The sequence below is a fragment of the Anomaloglossus baeobatrachus genome, chromosome 1 (genome assembly GCF_048569485.1).
Source record: "Anomaloglossus baeobatrachus isolate aAnoBae1 chromosome 1, aAnoBae1.hap1, whole genome shotgun sequence".
Lineage (NCBI taxonomy): Eukaryota > Metazoa > Chordata > Amphibia > Anura > Aromobatidae > Anomaloglossus > Anomaloglossus baeobatrachus.
Genome location: NC_134353.1, coordinates 847,664,940 through 847,681,869, shown reverse-complemented (window position 1 = coordinate 847,681,869; position 16,930 = coordinate 847,664,940). Strand labels below are relative to the sequence as shown.

At 47.0% G+C, this 16,930-nt stretch overlaps 1 protein-coding gene across 1 annotated transcript in view; it reads right to left on the bottom strand.

Annotated features, from left to right (window-relative positions):
• MRPS27 (mitochondrial ribosomal protein S27) overlaps nt 1-16,328 on the bottom strand; it is a 150,352-nt gene extending 134,024 nt beyond the window's left edge. Inside the window, exons 1-2 of the mRNA XM_075325246.1 lie at nt 16,226-16,328; nt 8,724-8,801 (exon numbers count right to left, since the gene is read on the bottom strand). Coding sequence (XP_075181361.1) covers nt 8,724-8,801; nt 16,226-16,301 — 154 coding nt within the window. The 5' untranslated portion in view covers nt 16,302-16,328. The remainder of the gene's footprint in view (nt 1-8,723; nt 8,802-16,225) is intronic.
• Between the last annotated feature and the right edge of the window lie 602 nt (nt 16,329-16,930).

Sequence of the window (16,930 nt, the reverse complement as noted above, 5' to 3'; positions counted from 1 at the left end):
AGTCCGGTATATTCGGGACTGTAGCACTCCCCCCAGGCCGTCTATTTTATTTTGACATTTTAGGTTTTATTCTGATGGGCATCGTAAAGTGGTGAGAGTCATACATACAGCACATGGAGTATAATGAGGAGAATACACAGAAATATTTTCCAGGCAGACGACTCATTAGATGGATAAGAATGTAATAATGAAATGGATCCAGCACTCAGCGTGGCTCGGAGTGTCTGCCGCAGACAGCACATACCGAAAGGTAACAGATGGAAGTAGAAATCCCATCTATAACTCACACACCAATTAAACCCATCTGCTACTGCCTTAATTTCCTTATAAAAGATGACTCCATTAGACTCAGACCATCCGCAGCCTTGATCACACTAATCAGCACTCAACTGTCCTTTATTGTAGTGTAATGTCAGTGGAAGCCGGCAATAAGGTCTCATTCACACGTCCGTATTTTTGATCAGTATTTTTATACCAAAACCAGGAGTGTCTCCAAAACACAGAACGGGTGACAATCTTTCATTTACAGTTTTTCTCTATAAGTTCTAAATATTGATGAAAAACACTGATCTGTGAATGAGGCCTTACAATTTTTTTATTCTCCATAGTTCCAATAAGGAACAAATCCAGCTCCATCTGTTGGCAAAAAAGTTGTGCAGACAGAACGTTTTTTTTTGTCTGTTTTTAAATAACTGATTTCAGCTAGACGCGGTTTTTGTTTTTTGGTTGTTTTTTTATGGCGCTACAATGAATAGCAGGAAACTCCAGGAAAAATTAATGTCGATTTTACTTAACGCGTTTCGGAGAGTTTTTTCTCCTTCATCAGGTCGAAATCACATTAAAGGGACTGTATCGTCTAATTTTTTTTTTTTTGCGGTCATCAGTCTCCCGTGCGGTCATCAGTCTCGCTCCCGTGCGGGCAGCAGGCCCGCTCCCGTGCGGGCGGCAGGCCCGCTCCCGTGCGGGCGGCAGGCCCGCTCCCGTGCGGGCGGCAGGCCCGCTCCCGTGAACAGTAGAAAAAAATAAAAAAGACATACTCACCTGTCTGCAGACTCCCGGTGCCATGCCCGCTCCCATCTCCTCTTACGGTACCGCCGCTGCGGCTGTGTGCCGGTTCCAAGGCTCGTCCGATGGATGCAGGACCTGGCGTAGAATCACCTGATGCAGTCACCTGACGCATCAGCTGATCACAAGTCGCGCGGTGACTCCGGCTTTTTACCGCCCGGCTATCAGCTGATGCCGTCAGGAGACTATCAGCTGATCACCGGCAGCTCCTGCAGCGATCGGACAGGAGCCAGCACGTAAGTGTGTAGGTTTTTTTTTTTTCACTGATGCATCAGCTGATTGTATAAACAGCTTTTATACAATCAGCTGATGTGTGATGTGATTCACATCCTTTATCCTGACACAACATCTGATCGGTATGCCTTCCAGCAAACCGATCAGATGATATTGGACGGCGCGGGACCCTTGACCCAGGATTACTGCGGAGGGGGGTTCTTTATTTCAATAAAGATGGAGTCACTAATTGTGTTGTGTTTTATTTCTAATAAAAATATTTTTCTGTGTTGTGTTTTTTTTTATCTTTACTAGAAATTCATGGTGGCCATGTCTAATATTGGCGTGACACCATGAATTTCGGGCTTAGGGCCAGCTGATAATATAAAGCTAGCCCTAACCCCATTATTACCCAGCGAGCCACCCGGCATCAGGGCAGCTGGAAGAGTTGGATACAGCGCCAGAAGATGGCTCTTCTATGAAAGCGCCATTTTCTGGGGTGGCTGCGGACTGCAATACGCAGCACGGGTGCCCAGAAAGCATGGGTACTCTGCCCTGCATATTCCAATCCCCAGCTGCCTAGTTGTACCTGGCTGGACTCAAAAATTGGGCAAAGCCCACGTCTTTTTTTTATTTTAATTATTTCATGAAAGTCATGAAATAATTTAAAAATAAGGGCTTCGCTATATTTTTGGTTCACAACCTGGTACAAATAGGCAGCTGGGGGTTGGGGGCAGCCCGTACCTGCCTGCTGTACCTGGCTAGCATACAAAAATATGGCGAAGCCCATGTCAATTTTTTGGGGGGCAAAAAACTACTGCATACAGTCCTGGATGGAGGATGCTGAGCCTTGTAGTTCTGCAGCTGCTGTCTGCTCTCCTGCATACACTATTGGATGGAGTATGCTGAGCTTTGTAGTTCTACTCCCCCTGCCTGTCCCTCCAGCATACAGTCCTGGATGGAGCATGCTGAGCCTTGTAGTTCTGCAGCTGTCTGCTCTCCTGCATACACTAGTGGAGAATGAAGAACATATTGAAGAAGGAAATGTCAGACCTTTTATCTTTTTTTATTTTTTAAACAATCTTTAATGGCATTGTTCAATGTTAAAAACGCATAAAAACGGAGTGAGCAAAAACGCAGCAAAAAAACGCGGTAAAAAATCATGCGTTGTTGCCGCGGTTTTTTGCAACAGGTGCTTTTTTGTACGTTTTTGCTACAAAAAACGCACAAAAAAGCAGCAAAGCAGTGTGTGAACCTTACTTTCAGTTACAGTTTAGTGATGAGGGGGTGTCATATAGACGCCTGCCATCAGTAAACTATGACTTATTGGCAGCTATGGGCTGCTGCCGTTAACTCCTTCATTACCTCGATTGCCACCGCATCACGGCAACGAGAAGACCCGTGAAAAGTCCGGCACTGTCACATCTAATGGATGCGGCCATTGCGGGTGGCTGCTGGATGATATTTTTAGGCTGGGGGGCTCCCCATAACGTGGGCCTCCCCAGCCTGAGAATACCAGCCCCCAGCTGTGATGCTTTATCCTGGCTGATTAGAAAAATTGGGGCGGACCGCACGCTGTTTTTGATACTTTTTTTGGTTTACTGTACACTATGGACCCGCCCACCGGCGGCTGTGATTGGTTTGGTTACACTGAGAGAGCTGTCACTCAGCATTGGGGTGTGTCTGCCTGCAACCAATCACAGCCAACGGTGAGCGGGGAAGGAGTGAATACGAGATGGAATAATGAGCCGGCTTTGGAAGATGAAAGCCACCGCCGTGAGAGCAGTGTGACAGCCGCCCGGTCATCGGTGAGTATGAAGCGCTTGCTCCTACCCCTTTGGGGCAGATTCTACTCCCCATAAACTTTATATGGGGAGCAGCATCCGGCCAGATACCGGGGATCAATCCTCTGCCGACCCACAGTCTGCGGGTGATTGATCTCTCAGCCCTCGAAACCGCAGGGACCTGAGCAAAACATGCAGCTGTCAAGATCTGCATAGTGTGCACAGCACTTTTTTCCCATAGGTTTTGCTGGTGATTCACTGCAGAGATGTTACGAACGTTTTCTGCAGCAAAACATGCAGCAAAACCGCAGGAAATCCGCGGCAAAAAACGGCAAGTGCGCACAGAGCCTTACACGTATATACAGTGACTGTTACACATATATATACACAGACTGCGGTCATAGCACCCACATATATACACTGACTGTTACACATACAGTATACGCTGTATGGCACTGTATGGTGGCTCAGTAGTTAGCACTGTACGGTGGCTCAGTATGGTGGCACTGTATGGTGGCTCTGTATGGTGGCACTGTACGGTGGCTCAGTAGTTGGCACTGTATGGTGGCTCAGTAGTTGTCTCTCTAGTTGGCACAGTACGGTGGCTCAGTAGTTGGCACTGTATGGTGGCCCAGTAGTTAGCACTGTATGGTGGCTCAGTAGTTGTCTCTCTAGTTGGCACAGTATGGTGGCTCAGTAGTTAGCACTGTACGGTGGCTCAGTAGTTGGCACTGTATGGTGGCTCTGTAGTTGGCACAGTACGGTGGCTCAGTAGTTGGCACAGTACGGTGGTTCAGTAGTTAGCAGTGTACAGTGGCTCAGTAGTTGGCACTGTACAGTGGCTCAGTAGTTGGCACTATATGGTGGCTCAGTAGTTGGCACTATATGATGGATATGGGTAGTATTAGATACACAGCTGTGCAGACAGTATCACACAGGAGAGAAATACACAACTCAGCACACAGTATCGCACATGAGGATTAGATACAGCTCAGCACACAGTATCACACAGGGGAGGATTAGATACACAGCGCAGCACACAGTATCAAACAGGGGAGGATTAGATACACAGCTCAGCAGACAGTATCACACAGGAGAGAAATACACAACTCAGCACACAGTATCGCACATGAGGATTAGATACAGCTCAGCACACAGTATCACACAGGGGAGGATTAGATACACAGCGCAGCACACAGTATCAAACAGGGGAGGATTAGATACACAGCTCAGCAGACAGTATCACACAGGAGAGGATTAGATACACAGCTCAGCACACAGTATCACACAGGGGAGGATTAGATACACAGCTCAGCACACAGTATCACACAGGGGAGGATTAGATACACAGCTCAGCACACAGTATCATACAGGGGAGGATTAGATACACAGCTCAGCACACAGTATCACACAGGAGAGGATTAGATACACAGCTCAGCACACAGTATCACACAGGAGAGGATTAGATACACAGCTCAGCAGACAGTATCACACAGGAGAGGATTAGATACACAGCTCAGCACACAGTATCACACAGGGGAGGATTAGATACACAGCTCAGCACACAGCATCACACAGGGGAGGATTAGATACACAGCTCAGCAGACCGTATCACACAGGGGAGGATTAGATACACAGCTCAGCACACAGTATCACACAGGGGAGGATTAGATACACAGCTCAGCACACAGCATCACACAGGGGAGGATTAGATACACAGCTCAGCACACAGTATCACACAGGGGAGGATTAGATAAACAACCCTGCAGACAGTATCACCAGTACACACAGAGTAGCAAGCGGAAGGGTTGACACACACACGAACGTGGACGGGGATGAGGACAGCTGGGGGAGGGAGGGGGTTTCATTACAGACGGTAACGGCAGGGGGCTGGTGAGAGCAGAGGGAGGACACACACACCAGAGGCCGCCAGAAAGGGGCTGGGGACAGCGGAGGGACGTGATTTAATAACAGACGGTAACGGCAGGGGGCGGGGGCTGGTGAGAACAGAGGGAGGGAGGGTTGTGTGATCTGTAACGGGGGAAGTGGAGGTGTACCGGACTTACATCCCGGCGGTTGACAGGTGTAAAGTGGCGCAAAGAGCATGGATTGAATCTCCACAAAAATGGCGCTGAAATCTGCCCTTTGCTGTGATATGGACAGCCCAGGGGGCGCATCCAGGTGACAGCACACACCCACTGTAACGGTACACATAGGGTCGGATAGCGACCACTATTCTCTATGCACAGGGGCTGCCATAAAGGAGTGTGGAACTGTCGTTACACACACAGCAAATCCAACATGGCCCCCAGTACATACAGTAAAACTAGAATTACATAAAAACTAAATAAGCTACGAATTTCATTTTGAATTAGAAATACTTCATTTCAAAATCACTTATTTTGATAAAAAACTAAAAAAAACGCGATACAGTCCCTTTAAATGTAATTAATAATAATAATAATCTTTATTTTTATATAGCACTAACACATTCCACAGCACTTTACATACATCATCACTGTCCCCATTGGGGCTCACAATCTAAATTCCCAATCAGTATGTCTTTGGAGTGTGGGAGGAAACCGAAGAAGCCGGAGGAAACCAAGGTAAACACAGGGAGAACATACAAACTCCTTGCAGATGTTGTCCTTGGTGGGATTAGAACCCAGGACGCCAGTGCTGCAAGACTACAGTGCTAACCACTGAGCCACCGTGCTGCCCAATGTACTTTTTACCTGATGAAGGAGAACAAACTCTCCGAAATGCGTTGTTAAATAAAATCACCATTCATTTTTCCTGGACTTTTTTCTATTCATGGCAGAGCGTCATTGACCCTTCCTGCAGCATTCCAAATCTACCTACACGTGGGGCTGCAGCAGCTGTGTTATACGCCAGTACAATGGTTGTGGCAGTCAGAACCCACCGAGGTGAGGTGCTTTCACCCTCATTCATCACCCGGGTAAAACCCTATTTGCTTTCTCTGTTTTCCAGCTATTATTACAGACCCGTGTTTTTAACATTACTATAGAAAACGCATCCGTTATTTAGCCATCTGTTTTTTTTCTTTCATTTTTAAAGGATCTGTTATTTTTTACAGGATCGGTTTCAAATGGACAATAAATAGGGATCTGTTAACGGATGCATTTTCCATAAACTCCAAAGTTAAAAAAAAAAAGAATTCAACTGAAATCAGTTTTGTAAAAGTTATACTGCACAAATCTTTTGTCAATGCATTGCTGATAGATCTGTTCTAGCGGATGATTACTGGATATGTGAACGTAGCCTAAATCTACGCTTCGCTTTGAGTGGAGAGCCGGGTGGAGTGTATGAGAAATGAGCACCACGCTCCGCTTAGCATCTCAGCCCGACACATTTTAGTTTTCAGTATGAGTCTCAACACCTGGATTCCCATTAAAGGGAACCTGTCAGGTCCAATATGCACCCAGAACCACGATCAGTTCTGGTTGCATATTGCTAATCCCTGCCTAACCGTCCCTGTATACACCAGCATAGATAAAGGGATCTTTAGAAAAAGTATTTCTAAAGATCTTTTACCGTATGCTAATGAGCGCAGGGACTAGTCCCCTGGGCGTTAGATTCCCTGGCTAGTTGGCCCCATTAGTATGTTAGTACGCCCCTGTGGGTGTGCCATCATGCTAAAGAATGTGCAGCGTCAGAGAATGATCTCACTCAGCTCTCTGTGGCCATCGCCACCCAATACTGGATTTCGGCTCGGTGCGCATGACCCCGAAGTTACGGTCATTCACACTATGAAGCCGGTTGTACGTGCCCTGGTTTCAAAGTGAAGTAGTGCACGTAACCGAGACTCCAGGGTCATGCGCACTGAGCCAAAATCCAGTGTCAGGCATCAATGGCAGTGGAAAGGTGAGCGAGATCATCCTCTGATGCTGCACATTCATTAGCATGTTCACATACCCACAGGGGAGTACTAACATACTAATGGAGCCGACTAGCCAGGGGAACTAACGGCCAGGGGACTAGTCCCCTCGCTCATTAGCATATAATAAAAGATCTTTAGAAATACTTTTTCTAAAGATCTCTTTATCTATGCTAGTGTATACAAGGATGGTTAGGCAGGGATTAGCAATATGCACCCAGAACTGCTCGTGGTTCAGGGTGCATAATGGACCTGACAGGTTCCCTTTAAATGGACATTTTACATAGACCCCTATCATATGCTCACAGGGACAGGACTCTAATCGTGGGCAGGTCAAATTGTTACAAATGTACTTTTTTGGCTGAATATTAGGATAATAAGCAAGTTTAATGCCCGTATTATATAAACTCGAGCGTTCTCCTGATATGGACTGGAACCAGATAGAACAAAAAAAGCATTAAACTGAGGCAATAGCACCCCCTGGTGTTCACTGAGGAAAGGGCAGCAGAAGAAAAACAACAATTTGGTTGCATTTGCTATTCTTGCTGTTTTTTGGAGCTATGCATATATGAAAGCTGTTGGTTTTTGTTATTTGTTTATTTGGGTTTTTTTTGGGGGTGGGGGGGTCCTGTGTGTGGCTTTGAGACATCCATGGTTCACAATCCAGATATGGACCACAGGATGGAATGCCGATCTTCTGACCCAAACTAACAGCCTCATATATGGCTATGCAAAAAATTCAGCCTATTATAGCCGTTCTATCCTGGAAATAAAGCCCAGATTATCAGACTTTGTGGGTTTGACAAATGCTATTGTACAATAAGACTCGCTCCCATACTAATTCCTGACTGCAGTGTTCTTGATAGAGGAGGCACCATGGACTCATGAGCAGTAGTCGGCAGTGTGTAGTGCCAATGGCAGGGCGTACAAAGGCGATTACTCACTAATCTTCCTATTCTATGTGGCAAGAAACCATTTGGTAAGGCCTCTGTGGGCTCAAAGGAAATGAGCAGATATGTCCGGCTTGTGCACGGCACCCCACTGACGGCTTGGCAAATAAAGTGCTGATGATGTCACCTTTTGTCAGTGATTTTAGCGCATATAGAAGAAGCGTACACCAGTAATGGTTTCTGTTCATAAAGCTATGTCAGACGTACTTGAAAGGGGTTTTCTATTTTCAGAAAAGTGAACCCCAAAAACTCTAAAATAACACACAGAGCTGATACTCGCTCTCCCAAGTAAGGCACTGTCTCACTGCTCGGGAATAGGTGTTTTGGCAGCAGTGGTGATGTCACATCCCTGCTGCAGCCAATCACTGAGCTCAACAGCTGTGACAAGGTAGACAGCCTGAGCCACTAAGCTCGGTGATTGGCTGCAGCAGTGATTTGAGGTGTCGATGTGACATCACCGCTGCTGATAAAACACTGAGACCCGAGCAGCAGCAGGGAGGCAGCACTGGGCCCGGGGAAAAGGAGTACCTGCTCTATTTTTTAGTTCAAAGCATTCAAGGCCACTGACCTGAAAGTGGGGAAAAAGTTTTAATGGGGTCAAAGGTTCTGGTATCTTTAGTAGTAAGAACATTGCGAGGCTGTGCTATACTGGTAAAAAAAACTAAACGCAAACATACATAAAACCCAAAGTTGTAATAATATAAAGCGGGTTGTCCTTGAGATATACCATTTACAAAACAACAAAGTGTCTGAGGTTCAGGGTGTGGAGGGACCATGGACCCAAATAGCACATATAAGTATCGCAGGACTTACCTAAGTCGTGGGTCTCTTTCTCCCACTTCTCCCACGCTTTCTCATTCACGTACGCTGGAGAAAGTAGGAACCTTTTTCCTGCAGAATAAAAAAAAGCCACTTAGTAAATTACACATGGGGCTGCGTGAATAAAGGCAGATCAGAGCAAGTATATAGGTGTATAGTCATGGCTGGCCTTTGTTATAGCCCTGACTCATAGCACTGCACACAATACAGGAGAGCTAATGGGGAGTTTGAGGGAGCTTCATGTACAATTACCTAGATGCCATGTATGCGGCTGCAGGGGGGGGGGGCACAGAGTGTAGGGGACCCCTGTGCAAGGACTGCAAGGCTGCAGGGGGGGGGACAGTATAGGGGGCCCCTATGCGAGCTTTGCAAGGCTGCAGGGGGGACACAGTGTGCAGTGGACCCGTGTGCGAGGACTGCAAGGAGGACACAGAGTGCAGGGGGCCCCTGTGCAAGAACTGCAAGGTTGAACGGGGACACAGTGCAGGGGGCCCCTGTGCAAGGACTGCAAGGCTGCAGAGGCGGACAAAGAGCAGGGAGCCCCTGTGCAAGGACTGCAAGGCTACAGAGGCGGACAAAGAGAGCAGGGGGCCCCTGTGTGAGGGCTGCAAGGCTACTGTGGCGGACAAAGAGCAGGGGGCCCCTGTGCAAGGCTGCAAGGTCGCAGGGAGGACACAGTGCAGGGGGCCCCTGTGCGGGGGCTGCAAGAGGAACATAGTATAGGGGGCCCCTATGCGAGGACTGCAAAGCTGCAGGGGGGACAGAGTGCAGGGGGCCTCTGTGCAAGGACTGCAAGGCTGCAGGGGGGACACAGAGTGCAGGGGGCACCTGTGCGAAGAATGTGTCTGCGCCCCCCCCCTTCGTCTTCACACCACAATGATATTTTCTAATCACATACTAATATAAATTTACAGTATAGGGCACAGTAATAGCCAAGTTCCGTATAACACAAAGCTCTTGTGTAACTAATATTTACATGTAACTGTCAATCACTTAGTGGAGGCAGAGAACGGAGCTGGGCGCTGAGGCAGAGGACGGGCTCTATCATTTATCCCACCCACAGCACTTGCAAACTCATTTGCATACCACTGCTAAAATAATTTCCCCTGCAGCAGATGAGCGCTTTTGTTTAGCCCCTTCACCCCCCGGGCGATGCTCCATGTTCTGTTTTCGTTTTTTCCTTCCCTCCTTTCAAGAACCATAACGTTTTTATTTTTCCATCAATATAGCCATATGAGGACTATTTGTTTTGGGACAAGTTGTACTTTAGATTGTCACCATTCATTCTGCACCATATTGTACTAGAAAATGGGAAAAAAATCCAAGTGCGGCGAAATAAATAAATTAAAAAAAAAAGAGTAACTCCCCATTTGTTTTCATGTTCTATAGTTACCATATTCACTATATGGTAAAAGTGACCTAGCAGTATGATTCCCCAGGTCAGTACGAGTTCATAGATACCAAACATGTGGGTTGTTTTTTTTTGGGGGGGGGGGGTTTAAGTGGTGAAAAGAAATGTCATAAAAAAGAATTGTGCTTTTGTCGCCATTTTCTGAGACCTGTAGCGCACTCATTTTTCAGAATCTGGGTCTTAGTAATGGCTTATTTAATGTGTCATTAAAACATTAAAACACGTTTTTAATTATACCAATTTTGGGTAGATGCGATGTTTAGATCGCCTCTTGCATTAGTTAATTTTTTATTTTTTTTTTTTAACACTTTTTCTATTACTTTTACTAGTCCCTTTAGGGGACTTGACACTAATTTACTTCTACTGATCAGAGCAATGCTTCAGCATCATCAGCCCTGCTCTGTAGAGCGGAAATGCCGATCTCCTATGAATGCCAGCGCTCAGCCGACGTTCACAGTAACTACGTCATGACAGTGAAAGGGGTCATCAGCTGACCCCCGACTGTCATGATAACTGTTCGGTACCCCTACGATCACATTAAGGAATTGCCGATGGGAGCGGAGAATGATGTGCTCCCCACTGGAGAGTGTTGATAACCACTGTCAGAGATTGACAGTGGGATTTTCACCCGCGCCTGTTAGATGAACATGTTGGCTGATCAGACCTGCAGACATGTGTGGGGAAAGATGCGGGCTCACCGCGCGAGCCCACATTAAAAGGGACAAGTTGTAAAGGGGTTAATAAAAGGTAAGGATTCATTCTTATTATAACCAACACACACACTATCAGTAAATTGAGCTGACAGATTCCCTTTAAAGTGGTTGAGCCTTAGGCTATGTGCGCACGTGTGCGTATTACATGCAGTTACGCTGCGCTTTGTAGCGCAGCGTAACTGCATGCGTCCTGCGTCCCCTGCATAATCTATGGAGATTGTGCAGGGGCCGTGCGCACGTGGCGTCTTAGAGCGCAGCGCTTCGGCTGCTGCCGAAAGCGCGCGTTCTAAGAAAAGACATGTCACTTCTTCCATGCGCTTTGCCGGCAGCTCCTGCTCTGTCTATGGCAGGAGCTGCATGCAGAGCGCACGTTCTCTGCCGGCACCATGCGCTTCAGAACGGAGCTTTTCAGTTGCGCTCTGAAGCGCACCTTTTAGGTGCGGTGCAGAGCGCACACGTGCGCACATAGCCTTAAAATGTTTGCGCATTATAAGGTTATAAAGGTCTAGAAACACAGACAGAGCTGTTAGGCCTCAGCTGCCATGAAAAACACTGACAGTCTGCAATCCGGTCACAAGGGCACCTCTTGGGTGACAACAGAGTGCCCATCCTCTTACTAGCCACTTAGATGCTGGAGTAACTGACACTATTATCCAAGTGGTTAAAGGGAACCTCTCAGCAGGTTTTCCCCATATACATTAAGGCCAGCACCAGTAAGCCTTTGTATATAGCACTGTAGAATGCTGTATATATGCCCCTTAACTGCTCTGCATAACGCCCTACAGCACTTTGCTCTGCCCTCAGCAGGACACAGAGGAGCGTGCCTGATCAGAATGGGGGACACTGTGTGGATGACGAAGGACGCATCATCCACATGAAGCAGGGAAGGAGGACGGTGATCGCAAGAAGAGAGGAGGCGCCGGGTCAAGACCACAGATGACCATCGGAGCGGACCGCCCCGCAGGTGATTATAGTAAAAGCTTCTTTTTTTGCGTTATGCAGAGCGGCTTTGAACATATATAAAAGCATTCCACAATGCCATATATAATGGCTTACAGGTGCAGGCCCTACTTTGTATAGGGAAAACCAAAAGAGAGGATCCCTTTAAAATGCTGATGCAGAATGTAAAGGCCCCGTCACACACAGAGATAAATCTTTGGCAGATCTGTGGTTGCAGTGAAATCCTGGACATTTTGTTCCATTTGTACACAGCCACAAACCTGGCACTGATTGTCCACAATTTCACTGCAACCACAGATCTGCCGCAGATTTATCTGTGTGTGTGACAGGGCCTTTACAGGGACTTGACTGTTGATGGCACAGGTTCAGCTCCTCATTCTGCCCCATCATTGTAATGTGCATGTACAGGATCCATACAAAGAAGATTCCAACTGTGACATTAGACAGGGCTACATGATGACTTGAGGCAAGCACATTGCAAATAGCATTTTTTTTCTTTGCATCATCCTTATGGCGCCATCTTCCTTGTGAGACCTCATACATTTGCCCGGTGCTGCGATGTAGCAGAGAAACACAGTGACTTGGTATAGCATTCACTGGAATGGCCTGTGTGCACACAATGTCTTTTGATGAAGGTGCGCTCAGTAATCTGCCTGAAAAAGTGGTAAATACATGCTAAAAAGAATAAACTTACGCGCTGCTATGTAAAAACACTTATTGTTCATATGTTCCGTCTTTTCAGCTTCTTTTAACGGCTTCAGGTTTCTAAAGATGTAAAGGGATTAAAAGAAGTGACCCGACTGGTTTACATGTGGCTTCTGCTTGGTGCCTCTCACTAGTTTAATCAATGCAAGTTAGCAATAAAAAACACAAACTGGTGGCCAAAGAGGTAAAAAAATGACTAAAGAGATGCTTCAGGTATAAGAAAGAATGCTGATATTTCTTTAAAGGGGTTGTCCATTACTTTAACGTTGATGGCTTGTCCTTAGGATAGGTCATCAATATCTGATCAGACGGCTGTTACACCCGGTGCCCCGCTGATCAGCTGTTCTCTGAGTCGGCGTTGGCAAGAGCTACACAATTACAGAACTGCACAGCTCTGGCGATGGCATTGTGGCCGAGTTCTGCACATCCCCCAATTGATTTGAATATATATATGCAAATGAGATGAGGTGCATATAACTTCTATGGATATAAAAAAAATCATTGTGGATAATACAGCTCTGGCAAAAATTAAGAGAGCTCTGCAAAATTGTCAGTTTTTCTGATTTTTCTCTTTATAGGTATATTTCAGTAAAATGTAAAAATTGTTCTTTCATTCTATAATCTACTGACAACTTCTCCGAATTTCCAAGCAATAAATTGTATTTATTTTCTGAAAATGAGAAATGGTCAAAATAAAAAAACAATGCATTGCTATCAGACCTCAAATAATGCAAGAAAACAAGTTCATAATCATTTAGAAACAACAATACTAATTTATGTCAGGAAGAGTTCAGAAATCAATATTTTGTGGAATAACCATGATTTTTAATCACAGCTTTCATGCGTCTTGGCTGCTTTCCACCAGTCTTTCACACTGCTTTTGGTGACCTCATGCCACTCCTGGTGCAAAAATGTAAGCAGTTCTTTTTTTGATGGGTTGTGACTATCCATCTACCTCTTGATTACATTCCAGAGGTTTTCAATGGGGTTCAGGTCTGGAGATTAGGCTGGCCATGACAGGGTTTTGATGTGGTGGTCCTTCATCCACACACTGATTGACCTAGCTGTGTGGCATGGCGCATTGTCAGAATTGGGGAACATTGCCTGAGCAGAAGGAAGCAAGATGAGCAGGGTCTTCAAAGTGCTTCCCCATCCCAGGATGGCAGCTGTGGTCAGTGCAGAAGTCTCTGGTCAGCGAAATAGAGGACACAGCCCAGAGCAGGACTGAGAGCTGAGCTGCTGCTGCTACAGCTGCTATGTCCTCCCTCTGCTCTCAGTCTCGACTACTTCTAGTGACAAGATGGAGGGAGAGGAAGGATCCCCACTGTCCATTTGACTCCTCTGCAGATCACAATGCCAGCAGTACAACCTCCTCCCTCCCAGCATCTATAAAGGCTGGTGTCCAGGGAGGCAGAGCTCCCCCAGCCCCGCATACTGTGTGACTGCTCACTCCCAGTAGTGCCGCACATTTTCTGCACAGACCCTGCCAGTATCAGCTCCAACAGTAACAGGAGAAGTGAGGCCATCACAGTGTAATTTGCAGAGTGTGGTAGAGCGGGCCCGCAGGCATCTGCAAATGACGCCAGAACGGCCCCTGGTTCTCCCCTCTGCAGCCAAAGGACTGAGTTTTTGATAGTTATTTGGGCCTCCCCCCACGTTTGGATCCCCACTGCAGCTGCACCAGCAGCATGTCCACCCCTGCAAGGCTACTGCATGGCATGTCAGATGTATATTATAGCAGCTTCACCTCATCAGCAGCCTTGGACTGAGTTTTTGATAGTTATTTGGGCCTCCCCCCACGTTTGGATCCCCACTGCAGCTGCACCAGCAGTATGTCCACCCCTGCAAGGCTACTGCATGGCATGTCAGATGTATATTATAGCAGCTTCACCTCATCAGCAGCCTTGCCCCATCAGGATTGCCTCGGCATCAGCTCTGCATAGGAGGTTAGGTCAGAGGGGCTGCACATCCCCTACAAGGCTACTTTCACACATCCGTTTTATGCCGTCAGGAACAATCCGGTGTGTGCCTGATGCAACGGATGCGGCGTAGATTGTGGTAAAACTGATGAGACTGATCCAGTAAAAAAAAAAAAAAAACGGATCCGTTGTAGCAGTTTGTACCGAGAATCCAGCTGTGGCCGCGGGTAAAATGGAGTGACGTCACCACTGACAGCGCAACTCACTTCAGTTGCAACGTGGAGCTCACAGAGCGGTGGTGCTCTATGGCCGCTTCTGTCAGCTTCCCATGTAGCAGAGCTGAAAGCGTCGTGGGACCTCATGTGGATTACATTGGACCTGGAGGGGTATTTAATAATTAATAAAGTGATGAAAGAGGGGGATTTTTTTGTCTTTTATTTCAAATAAAGGATTTTTCGGTGTTTGTGTTTATTTACTTTCACTACTGATTAATCATGGTGTGTGTCTCATAGACGCCTACCATGATTAACCTAGGACTTAGTGGCAGCTATGGGCTTCCATTAACTCCTTATTACCCAAACTGCCACCGCACCAGGGCAATTCGGGATGAACTGGGTAGAGTCCCGGGACCATCGCATCTAATGGATGCGGCAATTCCGGGTGGCTGCTGGCTCATATTTTTAGGCTGGGGAGGATCCCCATAATGTGGGGCTCCCCATCCTGAGAATACCAGCCTTCAGCCATGTGGCTTTACTTTGGCTGGTATCAAAATTGGGGGGGACAACATGTCAGTTTTTTTAATTATTTATTTATAGACGATATAGACCCGCCCACCGGCAGCTGTGATTGGTTGCAGTGAGACAGCTGTCACTCAGCGTGGGGGCGCGTCTGACTGCAACCAATCATGGGCGCTGGTGGGCGGGGGAAGCAGGGAATATAAAATGGAATAATGAGCAGCCGGCATTTTCAAAGCAGGAGAAGCCACGGGAGCTTTGTGACAGCCATGCAGCGCCGCGCTGGTGAATGGTGAGTATGAGAGATCGGGGAGGGAGAGGAGGAGACCGACCAATTGACAGAGACAGATATTTCCTAACCAAAAAACAATTTACACAGCTGAGCATGCGCAGTTAAAAAAAACGTATCAGTCGATGGAATGCGTCTTTCGCCGCATTGCGATGGATCCGGCGCCTATAGGCTTTCATTTTACAACACGCTGCCGGATCCAGCACGGTACGTTTTTTTGCCGGTGACAAAAAACCTTCCCTTCTGCGTAATTTCCAGCAGCCGGACACAGAAATTTCACCGGATCCGGCGCACGGCGGATGAAACGCAAGGGCATCAGGCACAATCCGCCGGTGCTAATACAATACAATTCATTGAAGATAAAAACACATCCAGCGCCGGATCCGTTTCATCCGGTATTTGCCGGATTGTGCCGGATGTGTGAAAGCAGCCTAGAAGTGACTTATGTAGGATCTTCATATCTGATCACGTGGTTACATACAGACACTGAACACTGCCATCTGCCTCAGAGCCAACACATTTATAGCCAGAGCTCAGTATTAGGTGAATGAATATGCAGCCCCTTGTTGTTCCCAGTCACTGACAACAAGCACGTGATGATATATAATAGACGAGCTGGTCATTACATGCACATAGGAGCGCGCATGGACCTACACTGACAGCAGCCACAATGTCACAGAAGACTGGAGCAGCGGGTACACGCCCACAGCACTGCCAGCTGCCACAGACAGCGCTCCTGACTGCCACTCCTCACCCTGCTCCTACCTGTCACAGCGGCGCCTAGCGAGAGCGCCCGGGACCGGGACAGCAGCATGAACCGGCTCAGTATGGAGGCCGCCATCTTGGAACACCTCCCGCTGTCTCCGGGTGATGACGTCAGTGGGCGGAGTCATGTGACCTCGGGAACCAAATATCACTTCACTCATGCTTTCCATCAGACTACGAGTACTATCTATACGAACGGTGACAAGATCGCCCTCTAGTGGCTCAGGAACACAATACATGCACATTGTATAATTATTATTAATTATTTTATTTAATTAATTATGATTACTACTAGAAGGTGGCCCGATTCTACGCATCGGGTATTCTAGAATTTACGTATTGTGTAGTTCATGTATGATTTTTGTTATATATATATATATATATATATATATAGATGTTGTTGTGTGTAGTTACCAAGTGTTTGTGTAGGGGCTGTACATGTTCTGGGTGTTGTCTGGGTGTGATGGGGGGTGAGAGCGGTGTTGTTTGTGTGTTGCGTTGTTTGTGGAGCGCTGTGTGTCTGTAGCGTTGTGTGTGTGTTGCGCAGTTTGTGTGTGTGTGGTGTGTTTTGGGGGGAGGTATGTTTTGTGCAATGTGCGTGTTGTGCGGTATGTGCGTATATTTGTGTGTGCAGCGTTGTCTGTGTGTGTGGGTGTCTGTGTAGGGCAGTTGTTTGTGGTTCCCAGTGTGTGTGTGTGGTGTGGT